The 14,876-nt window shown below is 32.8% G+C and overlaps 1 protein-coding gene across 1 annotated transcript; it reads right to left on the bottom strand.

Moving 5' to 3' along the window:
* Window positions 1-1,789: 1,789 nt before the first annotated feature.
* LOC132716914 (arrestin domain-containing protein 17-like) lies at window positions 1,790-11,857 on the bottom strand. The gene is made up of 7 exons (XM_060700250.1): window positions 11,605-11,857; window positions 10,635-10,757; window positions 6,531-6,751; window positions 4,798-5,054; window positions 3,897-4,104; window positions 3,386-3,593; window positions 1,790-2,428 (listed from the first exon to the last, which is right to left on the bottom strand). Exons 1-7 carry the CDS (start codon window positions 11,717-11,719, stop codon window positions 2,232-2,234), a joined length of 1,329 nt encoding a protein of 442 aa, XP_060556233.1. The 5' UTR covers window positions 11,720-11,857; the 3' UTR covers window positions 1,790-2,231.
* Between the last annotated feature and the right edge of the window lie 3,019 nt (window positions 11,858-14,876).

Raw genomic sequence — 14,876 nt, forward strand, 5'->3', positions numbered from 1 at the left:
ATGTACTTTCAGAGAATTTTCCTGAGAGAAAGAAAGCCTTTTTAACGGCTGCTGCAATAAATTGGAAATGGCCTGTTACTCCTTCAGTTCATTTTATAAAATCTATAAATAGTTTATCTCAAACGAATTGCTGATTAAACTAGAAATGTGTCCATAGGACACGGGTGCCCCCACCGCGCCACTGTTCTGTCAATCTTTTTACTAAGTCAAGGGAAATAACTCTACAAATACTGGATAAATCCACAAGCAAAACCCCAGGTGCAAATCTAAATATGCTGAGCAACCTGCCCTTAAGGTTTAATGAATATGTCAAATCCTTTTTGAGTAACTTGCCACACAAGTTGAAAATTGCAAAAAAAATTTCTAAGTGAAGGGCAATAGCTCTGAAAATACTAAATAAATCCAGACGAAAATATCTGGTGCACAACTGTTCATGCTGATCAATATTCCTGTAAAGTTACATGACTCTAGGTCAAATACTTTTTGAGTTATGTGAGACACATGTTGAAAATTGCAAAATTTTACTAAATAAAGGGCAATAACTCTAAAAATACAAAAAATATCCAGAAGAAAATACCCAGGTGCACAACTACACATGCTGATCAACATTTCTGTAAAGTTTCATGACTAGGTCAAATACTTTTTGAGTTACGTGCGACACAAGTTGAAAATTGCAAAATTTTACTAAGTAAAGGGCAATAACTCTTAAAATACTATAAATATCAACACAAAAATACCCAGGTGCACAACTACACATGCTGATCAACATTCCTGTAAAGTTTCATGACTCGAGGTCAAATACTTTTTGAGTTACATGCGACACAAGTTGAAAATTGCAAAATTTTACTAAATAAAGGGCAATAACTCTGAAAATACTAAAAATATCAACACAAAAATACCCAGGTGCACAACTGCACATGCTGATCAATATTCCTTTAAAGTTTCATGACTCTAGGTCAAATACTTTTTGAGTTACATGCGACACAAGTTGAAAATTGCAAAATTTTACTAAGTCAAGGGCAATAACTCTAAAAAAACTAAAAATATCCAGACGATAATACCCAGGTGCACAACAACACATGCTGATCAACATTCCTGTAAAGTTTCATGACTCTAGGTCAAATACTTTTTGAGTTACGTGCGACACAAAAGTGAACGGACGGAAGGACGGACGGATAGACAGACGGACGGACAAGGGTAAATCTAAATGCCCGCCACTAACGTGGGGGCACAAAAAGTTATACAACAATAATTACACAGGGAAAAAGATTGTGCATAGTTTTAAAATAAAATAAAACTGACTAAAACATTTAGAAAAATATATTTGGAGACAAATAAAATATGATTTACCTTCTTTTCTTTGAAGAAAGTAAATTTCAAATTAATTTGACACAAGTCATTTAAATATGATAAAAAATATCAATTTTAAAATCTATCAAGAATATTGGTATAAAACATTACTGGAGACAGTGGTATTATGTAAACATGGTGGGGAACATTCCGGTGGCATGAAAACTCTTTCATTATGTAAAAAATATAATACTGTATAAGTAGATATTTATGCATCACAAAAATTTTGCGATAGTCAAAAAGTGGACATATTGCTTGCTGAAATATTTGCGAAAATATGATTTCCTGAATTTAGTATAGGTTAAACTTTATTAGTACAAATTTACAACATTAAATTGGTCAGGCGTGGCAAAGCATATTTTGAAACATTATTTTGTTATATGAATAACATGCTGTGATATTAACACATTATATTGTTGATTTCTTGAATTTAGTATAGGTTAAACTTTATTAGTACAAATTTACAACATTAAATTGGTCAGGCGCGGCAAAGCATATTTTGAAACATAATTTTGTTATATGAATAACATGCTGTGATATTAACACATTATATTGTTTCATTAAAACATTTGTGATTTGTTAAGACAAAATTTAAACAAACAAGCAATGAGAAAAATTAATCTCAGTACAAACTTATTCATGTAAGATGCTGTATGAAAACATGTTTTCAAATGATTGAAAAAAATTTGCTTAAAAAGGAATATTTTTTGTGTGATGATGAAATATTTGTGAAAAATTTCAATTTACAAAATCGCAAATATTTCCATGTCGCAAAATTAACCACTTATACAGTATCTAGAAAGTCTATACATTTCTATTGCTTAATCTCATACATCATACATCTGTCATGTACATCCTGACAAATAAAAACACTCATTCTTTTAATCATTATCATATTGGGGCGGGCCCGCTGTCGCAACCTCCGGTCTCTGGCCTCGGTATGGAAGTGTCGACCAATCGTAGTAGGGGTATGCTGGTGCCCAGTTTGTATCTCCGGTGGTGTGGTCATCGTCACCAGCATCTCGGATCAAGGTACGCCCATATACACATTCTGAATAGGCTGGAGGAGGGGCTAAGGCTAAATATAAATAAAAATAATTCCAATGTAGTAAAATATACATGCAATATGATGCTTAATAAACAAACAAAAAAAAACAAAACATTTCATCAACTCCTAAAGAAGGGAAAAGATGCATGAATTATTCTAAGAAATAAGTTTCAGTCAGAACAAAAACAGAAGTCATTGAATTTAAGACTTTTAATTTACTGGTCGGAATTCCAGTTTTGAATTTATTCTACTATATATCTAACTAAATTTTCTTAAAATTTACACTGGGCCGACTTAATCTTCACTGGCCATGGGCAACCGGGTCAATGCTAAATTTGATGACTGTAAAACATAATTTTCCAATTTATACAACAAAAATGTGTTGCTATCTTTTGCTACTTTTTAAGGTACACAAAATTTGTATAATCATTGGCATTCAACCATGATATGTGTGTTAAATTTGGCAGCCTTCTTAGATTAGCTTAGAGACAGGATCAGATTTGTAATCAAGGAGTTGCTGGTTTGATGTTTGGACAAATTTTCAACATTGTCATTTGATCTTGGTCTTTGTGTCAAATGGACATTTGTTTCCAAATCATTGATTCATAAATCAAATGGGATAATCAAATGGGATAAGAAGTCTGTCCCTTTGGAACATTGATAATAACTTTATGTTATAAGGGTTTTTTGACGATAAAAGGATTTTTGACAGGTTATATGACCAAATATAAATGGTTGTCAGCAGATATAGCTCGAGCCACTGTTGACTATGTTAGGGTTTTATCACAAACAACTGTTTACACACAGACATATATCTCTAAAGAAAAACTTCATACCTAATACATAAAATCCAGCAAAATTCCTTTACTTGAGGCAAGAAGAAATCATGTTCGTACAGCAGTGTATATTTATAGAAAATATAAATGTTAAAATAATTCAATGAAATTTGACGAAACAAACATGCAGTATTATAGGCAAAAAGGCTACCTTCTTCATACGAAGGTGGCTGGGGTAGAGGATCTATGTTCAAGTTCACTGATTGAGGCTGGACGGTGACAGGTCCTGACGGTGAGTGCTGTAGTGATGGTGCGGACGGCTGTACTGGCACCTGGAATGTAGGTTCCTGAAGGGGTATCGTACCAAGTATGATCTTCTTCAATATCTTCAATTTTGAGCCACTACACGGGACTTTCAACTGTATTGCAAGAAAAAAGCAACAGTGATCTTAAATCAATTTCTTCAATTTTGAGCCACTACACAGGACTTTCAACTGTATTGCAAGAAAAAAGCAAGAGTGACCTTATATCACTATCTTCAATTTTGAGCCACTTCACGGAACTTTCAACTGTTTGCAAAGAACAAAGCAAGTCAATGGCTTATCAAAAGGAATCTTGATGAAAAATAATACCAACTTGATTTTCTGTAATCATAACTTTTTTATTTCTTAAAATATTTTTTCACTTCAAATAATCAAAAAAAGCAAATATAATATACTGACCTCAACTGTATAGGCTATGTCAATTATCCCGCAACCTTCGAGCCCAGATGGTGGCAATGATGGCACGAGTGTCGCTCGATTAATTCTTTCCGAAGTTCTCTGCTTTATATTACAGTTGTAATGAAGGAGGGAAAATGAAGCTGTTTTGGGGGAATTTTTTGGGTGACCCGATGATAGGAATGCCCCTCGAGATTCCCGGTACGTTTGTCTGTAAAATAAAAATGTCCGAATTTTCAAAGATAAACATAGCCACCTCCCCTAAAAACCTCTGGACCCGTTACCTTCCCCTTAAAACAACCCATTTCCCCCATTTTCCTAAGTAAGACTTTGCTATTAATTTAACATCTCTAGTGCACTATTTTATCATCCAAGATGATTACTTAGAAATGTTTTAATTTATTAAAAAAAATAGAAAAGTACATTTAATTTTTGGTCTAACAGACTATTGTTACATGATTGTGGTACATTTTAATAAATTGGGTGACTTTTTCGGGTATATTTGGTGACGACAGTGAATGTTCCCTGCCACTTACAAAACTTTATAAGCCGCTCTTTTAACATTTTTTCTTTCATCTGATGCGGCATTGTCACAGTATAAAAACAGGTATGCTGATTACTTTATGCTACCGCAGTGCATGCTTTGGTGTACCATAATATATGCAAGTTGTAAATATAGGTATACTTGGTTAAATGCTGTCATGTTATTTTTTAGAAACATTTTTTAGTGTCTGGGAAATCAGTCTGGAAATGGCATGTATGATGAATAAAGGAAATAAACTAAAGTATTGTAAATAATCCTGTAAAGACTTTTCAAGGATTAAAGCCTTTTTTGTTTTCGGGATTTTATAGTGCTTTGTCCTTGCCCCATCTGTGTCAGCCTATATAAATAGTTATATTTTACTTTTTTTGAACTGGGTTTAAGTTGGTATAATCTGGACTTTGGACATTATCATATGAAAGAACAACATATTTTACCTGAGTCAGGATCAGCTCTACTTGATTTATTCTGTAATCACTTTGGTTATCTACAAGAATATCAAATACAATCGGTTCACCGGGTACATATCCGGTCTTATTAAGACTCAGAGATGCTTCCACCGATCCGGCACTACAACAACAACCCTCGATATCCTGTCTTGTCTGCCCATCTAACGGGATCTGGAAATATAAATAGTCAAATACTTTCTTTCCATTTCAAACAGTGTTGTTTTGTTTTTTTTCCAATTTTTAAAACAACCTGTGGTTTTCTAAAGGAGAAAATATATCATGATAAATCAGAAAAGAGGGTTAAACTTAAAATCAAATTCCAACAGCTAAGAATAGAATTTACCCACACATTTTATAAAATTTTCAATTTCAATTCAATTTAACATGCATGTACATAGCAAAAAGATATCTATAAGGACAGCTTTCTGCCATTCAATCAATGTCATGGTTCTTGTGAAGAATGTGCATAGGGCATATCAGGGGAAAATATTGCATTTTTAGGGGAAAATATACCTATTTTGGGCTAAGGTAGACAGCCGTATTATATTTGGCAGTAAAATATAGGGAAAAGCTAATGTCAAAGATCGTTTTGTTCAGTTTGATGGATTATAATTCATATACATGTAATATTATAATAGCAGTGTTCAGATAATATCATAACTTTTACAGAAATAATCATACAGTCATTTTCATACACTTCAAATAAGACAAAGTTATCTCAACATGTATTAAGTTTACTACATATTTAACATAGTTAAAATTTTAAAATTTCACCAAAAAAAATCAGTATTTTCTATACTTTATATAGGTCTTTGACAGTTTCCTAAAAGTACATAGTTAGATATGATAAGAAGTTGAAGCCTATAAAAAGGTAACAATCTACAGACATCTTTTTATTTCATTCTATTATTATATAATACATGTAACTTATAAATGAAATATTGAGAAATATTTGTGAAATGAAACATGTATTTTCATTTTCCATATTTCAACTGTAAAAGTATATTTTTCACTGCAGCTATACATACTTTCTGTATTTTCACTGGCGTCTTGCAGGACTACTTTCTTCTCAATTCAATAATAGACAAAATTTAAGGGGAAGTTTTTCAAATTGTAATGTCAAAAAAGAGAAATGTATATAATAAACAAAATTCAAGATTTCTTTCCATAAATAAAGGATTTAATTTCATCTTGTAGGATGAAAATTATCATATTTCACTTGTGGCGGTAGCCACACATGAAATATTTATTTTCATCACACTCTTTGAAAATAAATCCTGTATTTATAGAAAAAACTTGAATATCCTCTATTTACAAATTATGTTGTTAAAAAAAGTTATCTTTTATCCTTCTTAATTTATATAATGGACTTGCCCTTTTCTACACATGAAACAGTTTGGTAGTTTATGGGAGTTCAGTATCATAGAACTAAAATCAGGCTTTTTTTCCTCTATTTTGGGAAAATGCCACATGGCAAATTTGGGAAATTCGTGTCATAAAATTTTCCAATGTGGGGAAAAAAAACTACACAACTATGCCACCAAAAATGATAAATATTTTTTTTGCTTATTGAAATATGGGAAAAGTCCATTTAAGTATTTCAAGCTAGCGTGGTAAAGGTAAAAAGCTGTGAAAGCATTTACTAACTGGTGCCTGTTGCAGATAATTAAGGTCTACATGATGAATAACTGTAAATGCACGCTTTGTATGTGAATCAAATTTCCATGGCCTGTCTATAGTACATTTACATACGTATCGCACATGGCCACGGGTCCCTTCAAATGATGATGGTAAATTAGCATGTAACTGTACGGAGAAGGGATAGGCATGACTTCCTGCTGGATGTTCCTTATTACCACTCTGTGAATCTGAAAAATAACATCACATACTTAACTGTTATCATTTATTTTTTTCTTCCCTGTCATAACACTGTAAAAGTCATATGGTAATTTTTCAGCTTTACTGGAGTTGGTTTAAACATATTTATTTAAGCTTGATTGCGAAACAAATCCTTGCAACTTATATAATAATCACTTTCAAGTCATCTTCCTGGAACCACTGATTTATATTACAGGGATTGGACACTCCCAGTTAACCCTATATAAATGCTTAAATATCTTGTCGTGCACCCGATAAAGGTACATTGATCGATAATTTACCAGCGCTAACGGATACCTACTTTACAAAATACCATATAGCTTTTCCATTTATTATCCGATTTTGGAAATTTAAAGTTTATTTTGAAGAAAAATACTTGTTTAATTCAAATATCTAATTTATTTTTTAAAGGTACGGTTTATCTGTCCGCAACGACGATTCAAAAATTAACTTGACGAAATCCGCGGTAAATTTACATTTTTTTATATAAAAAGCAGGTATTTGAAATTCATTATTATGGTAACATAATAAATTCAATTTCAAAATAAAAAAGAAGCCAAAAATGTTGTTAGTTATTCACAGATGATCAAAGATGCAATATTCAAGATTTATTGGGTTATGTAGTCAAATTTATTACCGCTCAATTGTTTTACGGGTAATGTATTGCGGGCGCTTAATTTACAATGTCACTCGTATATTTTAATCATTCTTTTTATTTGAATGCCTGTAGAAAGATATTTATGATATTTTTTAATGTAACGCTAGAAAAACAATAAAGTCTTTTCAGTTTCAGTCAGTATTGTGCGAAATAAAAGTAACTTTTGATTATTTTAACACATCGCTTAAATTCTTTGAAGTTAAATTACTTTTGAAGGGGGTTAATTACCAGGTAACAAGTGATAATTGAAAAACTTTATTTTCAAACTTTCATTACCAGGTTACATGTGATAATTGCAACTCTCAATCGTCAAAAACAAATAGAATTTGAATATATATTTGTATACGCGCGGTCTTTAACTACAATCCATGGTATGTGTGATAGAAAATGATTCTGAAGAGGATATATATAAATACAACGTAAATCTATTTTCTTTATTAACATTTATAAATGAAATTGAATATATTGAATATATACAACTAAATTTGTATAGTCCTTTAGTTGAAAAATAATGAAAATTAACGTATGACAAATAAATCATTTGACGTGAATTGTGAAGGATAACTATGAAAAAAACCTGTTTAAACGTAAAAAATAATATTATAAAACAGCTGTTCTGAATGCCAATAAAAGTTTCTTCCTTGCCAATATAATGAATTCATCTATGTATGAACGCTTTTTTCAATGATCTGAAAATAAATTTAATACACTTATTAGTAGAATACTATATTTATACTAATATTCAGGTAATCAAATAAAAAATGTTCAAATCATATTGAAATAATTCACATAAAAAAGACAAATTTCAAACGTGAATTTTTTTTAAAGTTTTTAAGCAATCAAGAAACATTTTTTTGCATTGCAACCATTAAACAATGTAGAAAATAATTATCTTAATCTGAATCGCGGTAATAATTTGTGCTTGAAGTAAAAGGGCGTCAAAGTGTAGAGAGTATGCCTTGACAATGGGCGAATATTTTTTAAATTAGGTACTTTTTTTAACTCAGCGTTGCAGCGTTCTTTCGGCATATTTTCATATATTAATACTTTAGCGACACAAAATAATACTGTATCAATACATTAATATGTGTAAAAATTTCCACAAGGCTGCAATAACACCACACACTCTTGTGAAAATCTGTCATATTTCTTATTCCGCGCGTTCCGCCATCTCTCATTCTGTCCACCTTTATCCAATGTGCGATTCCGCGCATGCGCGCGACGAGACTTTAAGCTAAAACGAAAGTGTCCGATCCTTGTAATATAAATCCGTGCTGGAACCAACCAGTACTGGTGTCATATGAAGAAACATGGTTGTGACCCGAGTAGGGCTCAAACCCATGATCTCTGAATTTTACTGGAGTTGTTGAGGAAGTCCTCAGGTAAGCTCTTTACATTGTAAGAGATTAAAAGTAATCTCAGTAATCTCAGTAGAACAGTCAGCTTTATTTACAATAGCTATCTCACACGTTTCTGAAAGATTTGAATTCGTTGAAGTTTAGCTTAAACATATTCATAATTATTTTAGCTTGATTGCTTACAACTTATATTTATCACTTTAGAGTCTGCTTCCTGCAACTCACTAGAACTGGTGTCATAAATTATGAGGAATCATGGTCCTGACCCAAGTAGGGGTCGAACCCATGATCCCTGGGTTGAGAGGCAGAAACCTAGACCACTATGCCACCCTATTGTTCATTTTCATTCAGGCAAAGAGGCAAATACACTATAAGCATATATGTATAATTCTTGGTTTCCAAGCCAAACATGCGAATGAATTGTTCCTTTATTATTTAATCAACATTAAATCTTTAAATATCGATCTTCAATTTGCCCCCTTTTGAAGATGCTAAAATAATTGTCGATCGGATGAATCTCTTACACACTGTGTGAAGCTGTACTGGGCAGGAACCAGTTTCCGGAGAATACCAGTTTCCGGACAAGTATTCTAACGGCTTAATTTTGGCTTTATCGATGACGATCGGTATTATATGTCATGAAGATGCTTGGTTTGATTGTTTGAGAAAATAAACTTCCTTCCAAATTGATACATCATTAAAATTTCGTGAGGATATCTTACCTGTGTTTTAAAAACAGCCTTATATCCCTTTGGGGCATGTAATTTGTTCTGCGCATGCGCAATATTTTGTTTATTTCGGGATATAATTTGGGGTAGCAATTAATGCACAATGTACTTCATTCGAAGTTCATTGGGTGTAATTCCCCAGAGCTAAATCTGTAACGAATCAGCTAGGTTTACTCCACTTTCACACTTCGTTGCTGCCGTACACACAAAAATATCCGTTTCACTTTTCAGTCTTTCCGAGACTTATCACGTGATCGTTAGTTTTCCTATCATAATATAATTATGTCCGGAAACTGGTTCTGCAAGAGTGAACAATTTACACTTTTGATGACCTAATTCAACCCTTCAGTTTGTACATTGCTTACGTCACCAGGCAGTATTAATTGTGTTTTCGGACGTAGTTAGAGCTCAGGTTTTTGGTATGTTAGTTTTATTAATGCATGTTTATTATTAAAAAATAGACAATTAAAAAAACTCGAATTATGTCCGGAAACTGGTTCCTGCCCAGTACATGACTTTCCTATTCATTCCGCTAAACGCTGCCTATATACATATACGTTTTTTTTACAAATATAAACTTTTTGTCTTTAGAGTGGACTTATTTAACCAGAATAAAATTTGATTTGGTATAAAAGTGAGAAAAAAAACCGATTTCCATGTGTTGATGCATTATAATGAAATAATTTCATAATAAATACTAACAACAAAACAATAATTATACTATGTAGTTCAGAGTTTCTTTTGAATAACTATAAACTTTGGAAGACTCTTGAAGATTCAAAATATCAGCAATGCTATTGTGAGCATTGAATGACTAATCTGTAAACATATTAATTGCGACGAGCTTTTGGACTCCAACTTTTTCAGGGTTGGGAGTCCATGGACTCCATGTTTTAAAGTCCTAGTGAGAACCCTGGTATTTCATTGTCAGCACCTTTGAAGGAAAAAAGCCTAACAGACTGAACAAACCATAGAATTGATGGTTTAACATTTTAATGGCCGCAAAATTAATCACAATAACCTTAAAGAACACATAATGACTAGTTTCCAAAGAACACATATGACTTGTTGTGTTAAAATGTATACAAAAGACTAGATAATAATTTAAAAGTGTGTGACCCTTACTCACCTCCTTCAAACAGAACAATTAAGGCATTCAAATAAGTTTCTGATCCACGATAGTGAACAGTTGTCTTTCCACGTCTTTTCGACCAATGACTTTTACCTTCCCCTACCAGAAGAACCTTTAAGCCTATAAAAAAAGCAATGTTCATGTTTTCACAATGTACCAATTTAAGCATTTAGTTTCAAAATAAAAAGCTTAAGGATACCTTTCATGCTTTAGGTATGCCTTCAAAATAGGCATCATATTTCTGCATAAGTATAACCCATAAGATGCTGGATTTGTTCAAATGGACTGATTTAGCTTTGATTTTTGGAACTGTCCACTGTCAATTATCTATTTTAGGGATGTCAAGATCAAAATTACAATTTGGTAAGCCAACAGTAGAGCCTAGTCAGACTGTATAGTTCTAGCAAGTACAGGGTTAATATAATAGGTATCTTTTAAATATTTCTGCTTTACTAATATTTCACTTTTCACTGCAAAATGTTCTTCAAAATTTCTCTTTAGAAAAGAATAAGCAAAGATTTTAAAAAATGTTTTACTTTATTTCCATACACAGCCAGTGATTTTTCACCTTTTATAACAGAGGCTTATAAAAAGGCCTCTTTCCAATTGATTTTTTTTTTAAATCATGCAGTTTTCCCAAAAATCTGACCAGCTTTTTTACTTCCCAAATTATCAATTTAAGTGACAATCTTTCCCAAAATCAAGAGGCTAAGGCTTCTTCTTAATTAAGTGAGAAACCGCTGACAGTCTCAGCCATACCAAATATGACAAACCTATATCCCTAGAGTAACAAATATAATAGCCGTGCCATGACAAAACATTGTAATGTGTTTGCAACCAGCATGGATCGGCACAGTCTGATCAGGATCCATGCTGGTCGCTTACAAACCCTATAACAAGTAGAGAAACTGATAGCGAACAGCATGGATCCTGATCAGACTGCGCAGACAACTTGATTCCAACTTACTTCTCATTTTCATTGGTTTTGCTAGATTAAGCATTATCTGTCCACTGACTTTTTCCCCTGCTGCAAATACCCCATGGGGGTTATCAAACTGTATCTGAAAATGTGTCAGCTTCATAATGGCACTATATATTATGTTCCAGATGATAAACTATTCTGTCACAAGTCTACATTTATTACATAGACTTCTTTCAGGTTCCAATTTCCATCAATGATCCGGTCATTCTTCACTGTTATCTGTAAAATACAACAGACAAATTAACTTATTGTAAATTAAGACAAGAGGTAAGGCAAAATACAAATGTTATAATATAGGCAATATTAAACTTTAAAGTAGGAAAGCTTAACCCATTTTCCACTGACTCTGTCTTTGACATTTTACTTGGTCTTAAATTGCTATTTACAAACTGGATCAGCTATAACAACTGTCAATTTCCATATTTTACACGGAACAGAGCTAATAAGAAACTGAATGTTCATACCAGCTAATAAGACAAATTGTACTATGTAAAATATACAAGTGAAAACTTGCAAATAGGCATTCACAGAATGTGGCTCAAAGTATTTACTTTTTGAATCTAACACATACTGAAAAATTTCATTATCACTTATGCACTTCTACTGTACTTATAAAAGATCATAGCTCTATGATAAAATAGTGAATTTTGGGTAAAGTTTATCTGAAGTGATGAAGAAAGTATGTGTTTTGTATAAATTTCTCCTTGTAGCTACAATAGAATATACAGTCTACTGTAGATCTGGATGGGAATTTTGGTGGTGAATGTCATTGATTGTTAAGTTTTTGTAGAAGATACAATAGCATTTCCTATGCAACTTGGCCTTCTTTTAGCAATTCAGTCAAAGAAATATCAGTGTTTACACAAATCAGTTCAAGTCAAATTTTAAGTTACCTGCAGTTTCGGTGTCTGTATATAACAAAATCCCAAACACTGATTTATATGTAAGATGTCATTGCATATATATATCTTTACTGCATTGATCAAGACTAAGTTTTTAAAAAACTACAGACTTTTGGCTGAGTTAGTACTTTCAACACTGACTGTAAATTTTGGTAGAATCAAAGCATTGAAAGGGCCAGCATGCCCATTCACAAACTACAGTGCTTATCTCACGTACAAAATTCTACATGCATGCATAAAAATCAAAAGCAGGGGGTACATGCAACGCCACGCAACAAAAAAAATTGTCAGAATGAATGTTTGGGATAGCCTAATATGCATATCAACTAAATGTCGTTGCCATCTACCAATTGTTAGGAACAGTCTAACCCATTCTCAATTGCATGGAGGCCTTGACAAATCCACTCGCATGCCCGTGAAAGTTTGGGACGGGCAAGTAAAAAATTGACCAAACTCGCCTGACAGGGCAAGTTAGATTCTTCAGATCCAAATGATATTTCTCTGAAAATTTAATATAAATGAAGTTATTCGGTAAAAATATCAAACAGCAGAAGTAATTTCAATCGTAATACTGTCAACCGAAAACTGACCTTATGAAGTTATCATCATCGGCCTAAGTATAAAACTTTACCGAATGCGTATGATGATAGATTCTGTAACATCGATAGAGACGATATCGGAGTATTGTTGATATTTTTCTGTCGGATCAATAATCAATACACATTTGAAAAAATCAATTATTTTGATAAATGATTTAAATGTCTATAAATTATGAAAATTCACTAAAAACATACAAAAACAAGGGTGCCATAGTCACAAAATACGCCCGTTTACGAAAGCTTTAGATGGAGATGGGGGCATTATGGATAAGTGTTATCTAGCAAGCAAGTTTTTATCCTTGGCACTGTGTTGTTAAATGAACCTTAAAACAAATCAGTAGGGAAGATAAAAAGTACATGTAATTGCAATTTAATAACTAAAAAATTATGATTTAAGATTTTATATTAGGGAAATACATTTCATTACAATTCTTAATCTTTGAATGAGCTGAACTGATATTTACTTGAAAATTAAAATATAATTAAATTTCTATGAGAAAGTATTTACATTTGATAAGGTAATTACTGTATGATCTTTATGAACAAATACCAAGTCTACAGAACACCATAGTTATCACAGTTAAGAATCTTGACCAATGAATGAAACATGTGTAAATAAATGTTACATTCTTTAGAACATACTCAAGTCCAAGAAAGAGGATTATTTTATGCCCTTTGATTAAATTCTATTTTTAGAATTGAAAGTGAAAGTAGATCAAGGGGAGTAATTGTGTAAGTCATTTATGAACAAAGTAATAACTTTGTTGTTGCCCTTTGATTAAATTCTATTTACAAAATCTGGATATTTCATCATCTTTAGTGACCTTGACCTTGTATATATTGACCTAAATTATATGTATCACAGCTATAGTCTTGATAATGACCATTTGTGTTACAATCCCTCAATAAATGATGACTAAATGGTCCATATACACATCTTCATATTTTTATCTGAACTTTGACCTCTATGTGTGACCTTGACCTTGGCCGCAAGGAGGACCTGAATCTTGCACGCGACACTCCGCCTCACAATGGTGAACATTTGTGCCAAGTAATATTGAAATCCCTCTATACATGTGGAAGTTTTGCTCCGGACAAGCATTTTTCAATGACCTCTAAGTGTGACCTTGACCTTTGACCTAGAGACCTGGTTCATGTGCGCGACACTGCTCCTCATAGTGGTGAACATTTCTATGAAGTTTCATTAAAATCCCTCCATACATGTAGGAGATATGCTCCGGACAAAATTGGACGCCGCCCGCCCGCCCGACCGCCCGCCCGCCAGGGGCGTTCCCATAATACGTCCCGTTTTTCAAACGGGCGTATAAAAAGCAGGTGGCCATGACTAACACTCTGTTGTCATTTCATACCAGTGATGGCAAAATATGGTCAGAAAAAAAATTTGCAAATGTCATTTACAAACTGGACACAACATATTTGTATGAACAGAACATTTATTTTACTAAAATCATTTAGACAGGTATGAAAAAGTATCATATATTATACAAACAATTAGGAGTATTTATCGATAAATCGGTGAATCCCCAATATTTCACATCCGATACCCGATATCATTAATAAAATCAATGACACTAAAGCATTGCACTAAATCAATGACAGCTTTAGAGTTTTGTGATTGATTTTTAAAAATTTTGTCCGTCAAAATGTAGGGCGAGTGCATTTTATGTAGGGCAAGTAAATCTGGAGGGTCACTGCCCAGCCCTGCAGGGAAAGTGGCCCTAAAGAAATTCATTGA

This window comes from Ruditapes philippinarum, unplaced genomic scaffold (genome assembly GCF_026571515.1).
Source record: "Ruditapes philippinarum isolate M1 unplaced genomic scaffold, ASM2657151v2 ctg4742_1_1_1_1, whole genome shotgun sequence".
Classification (NCBI taxonomy): domain Eukaryota; kingdom Metazoa; phylum Mollusca; class Bivalvia; order Venerida; family Veneridae; genus Ruditapes; species Ruditapes philippinarum.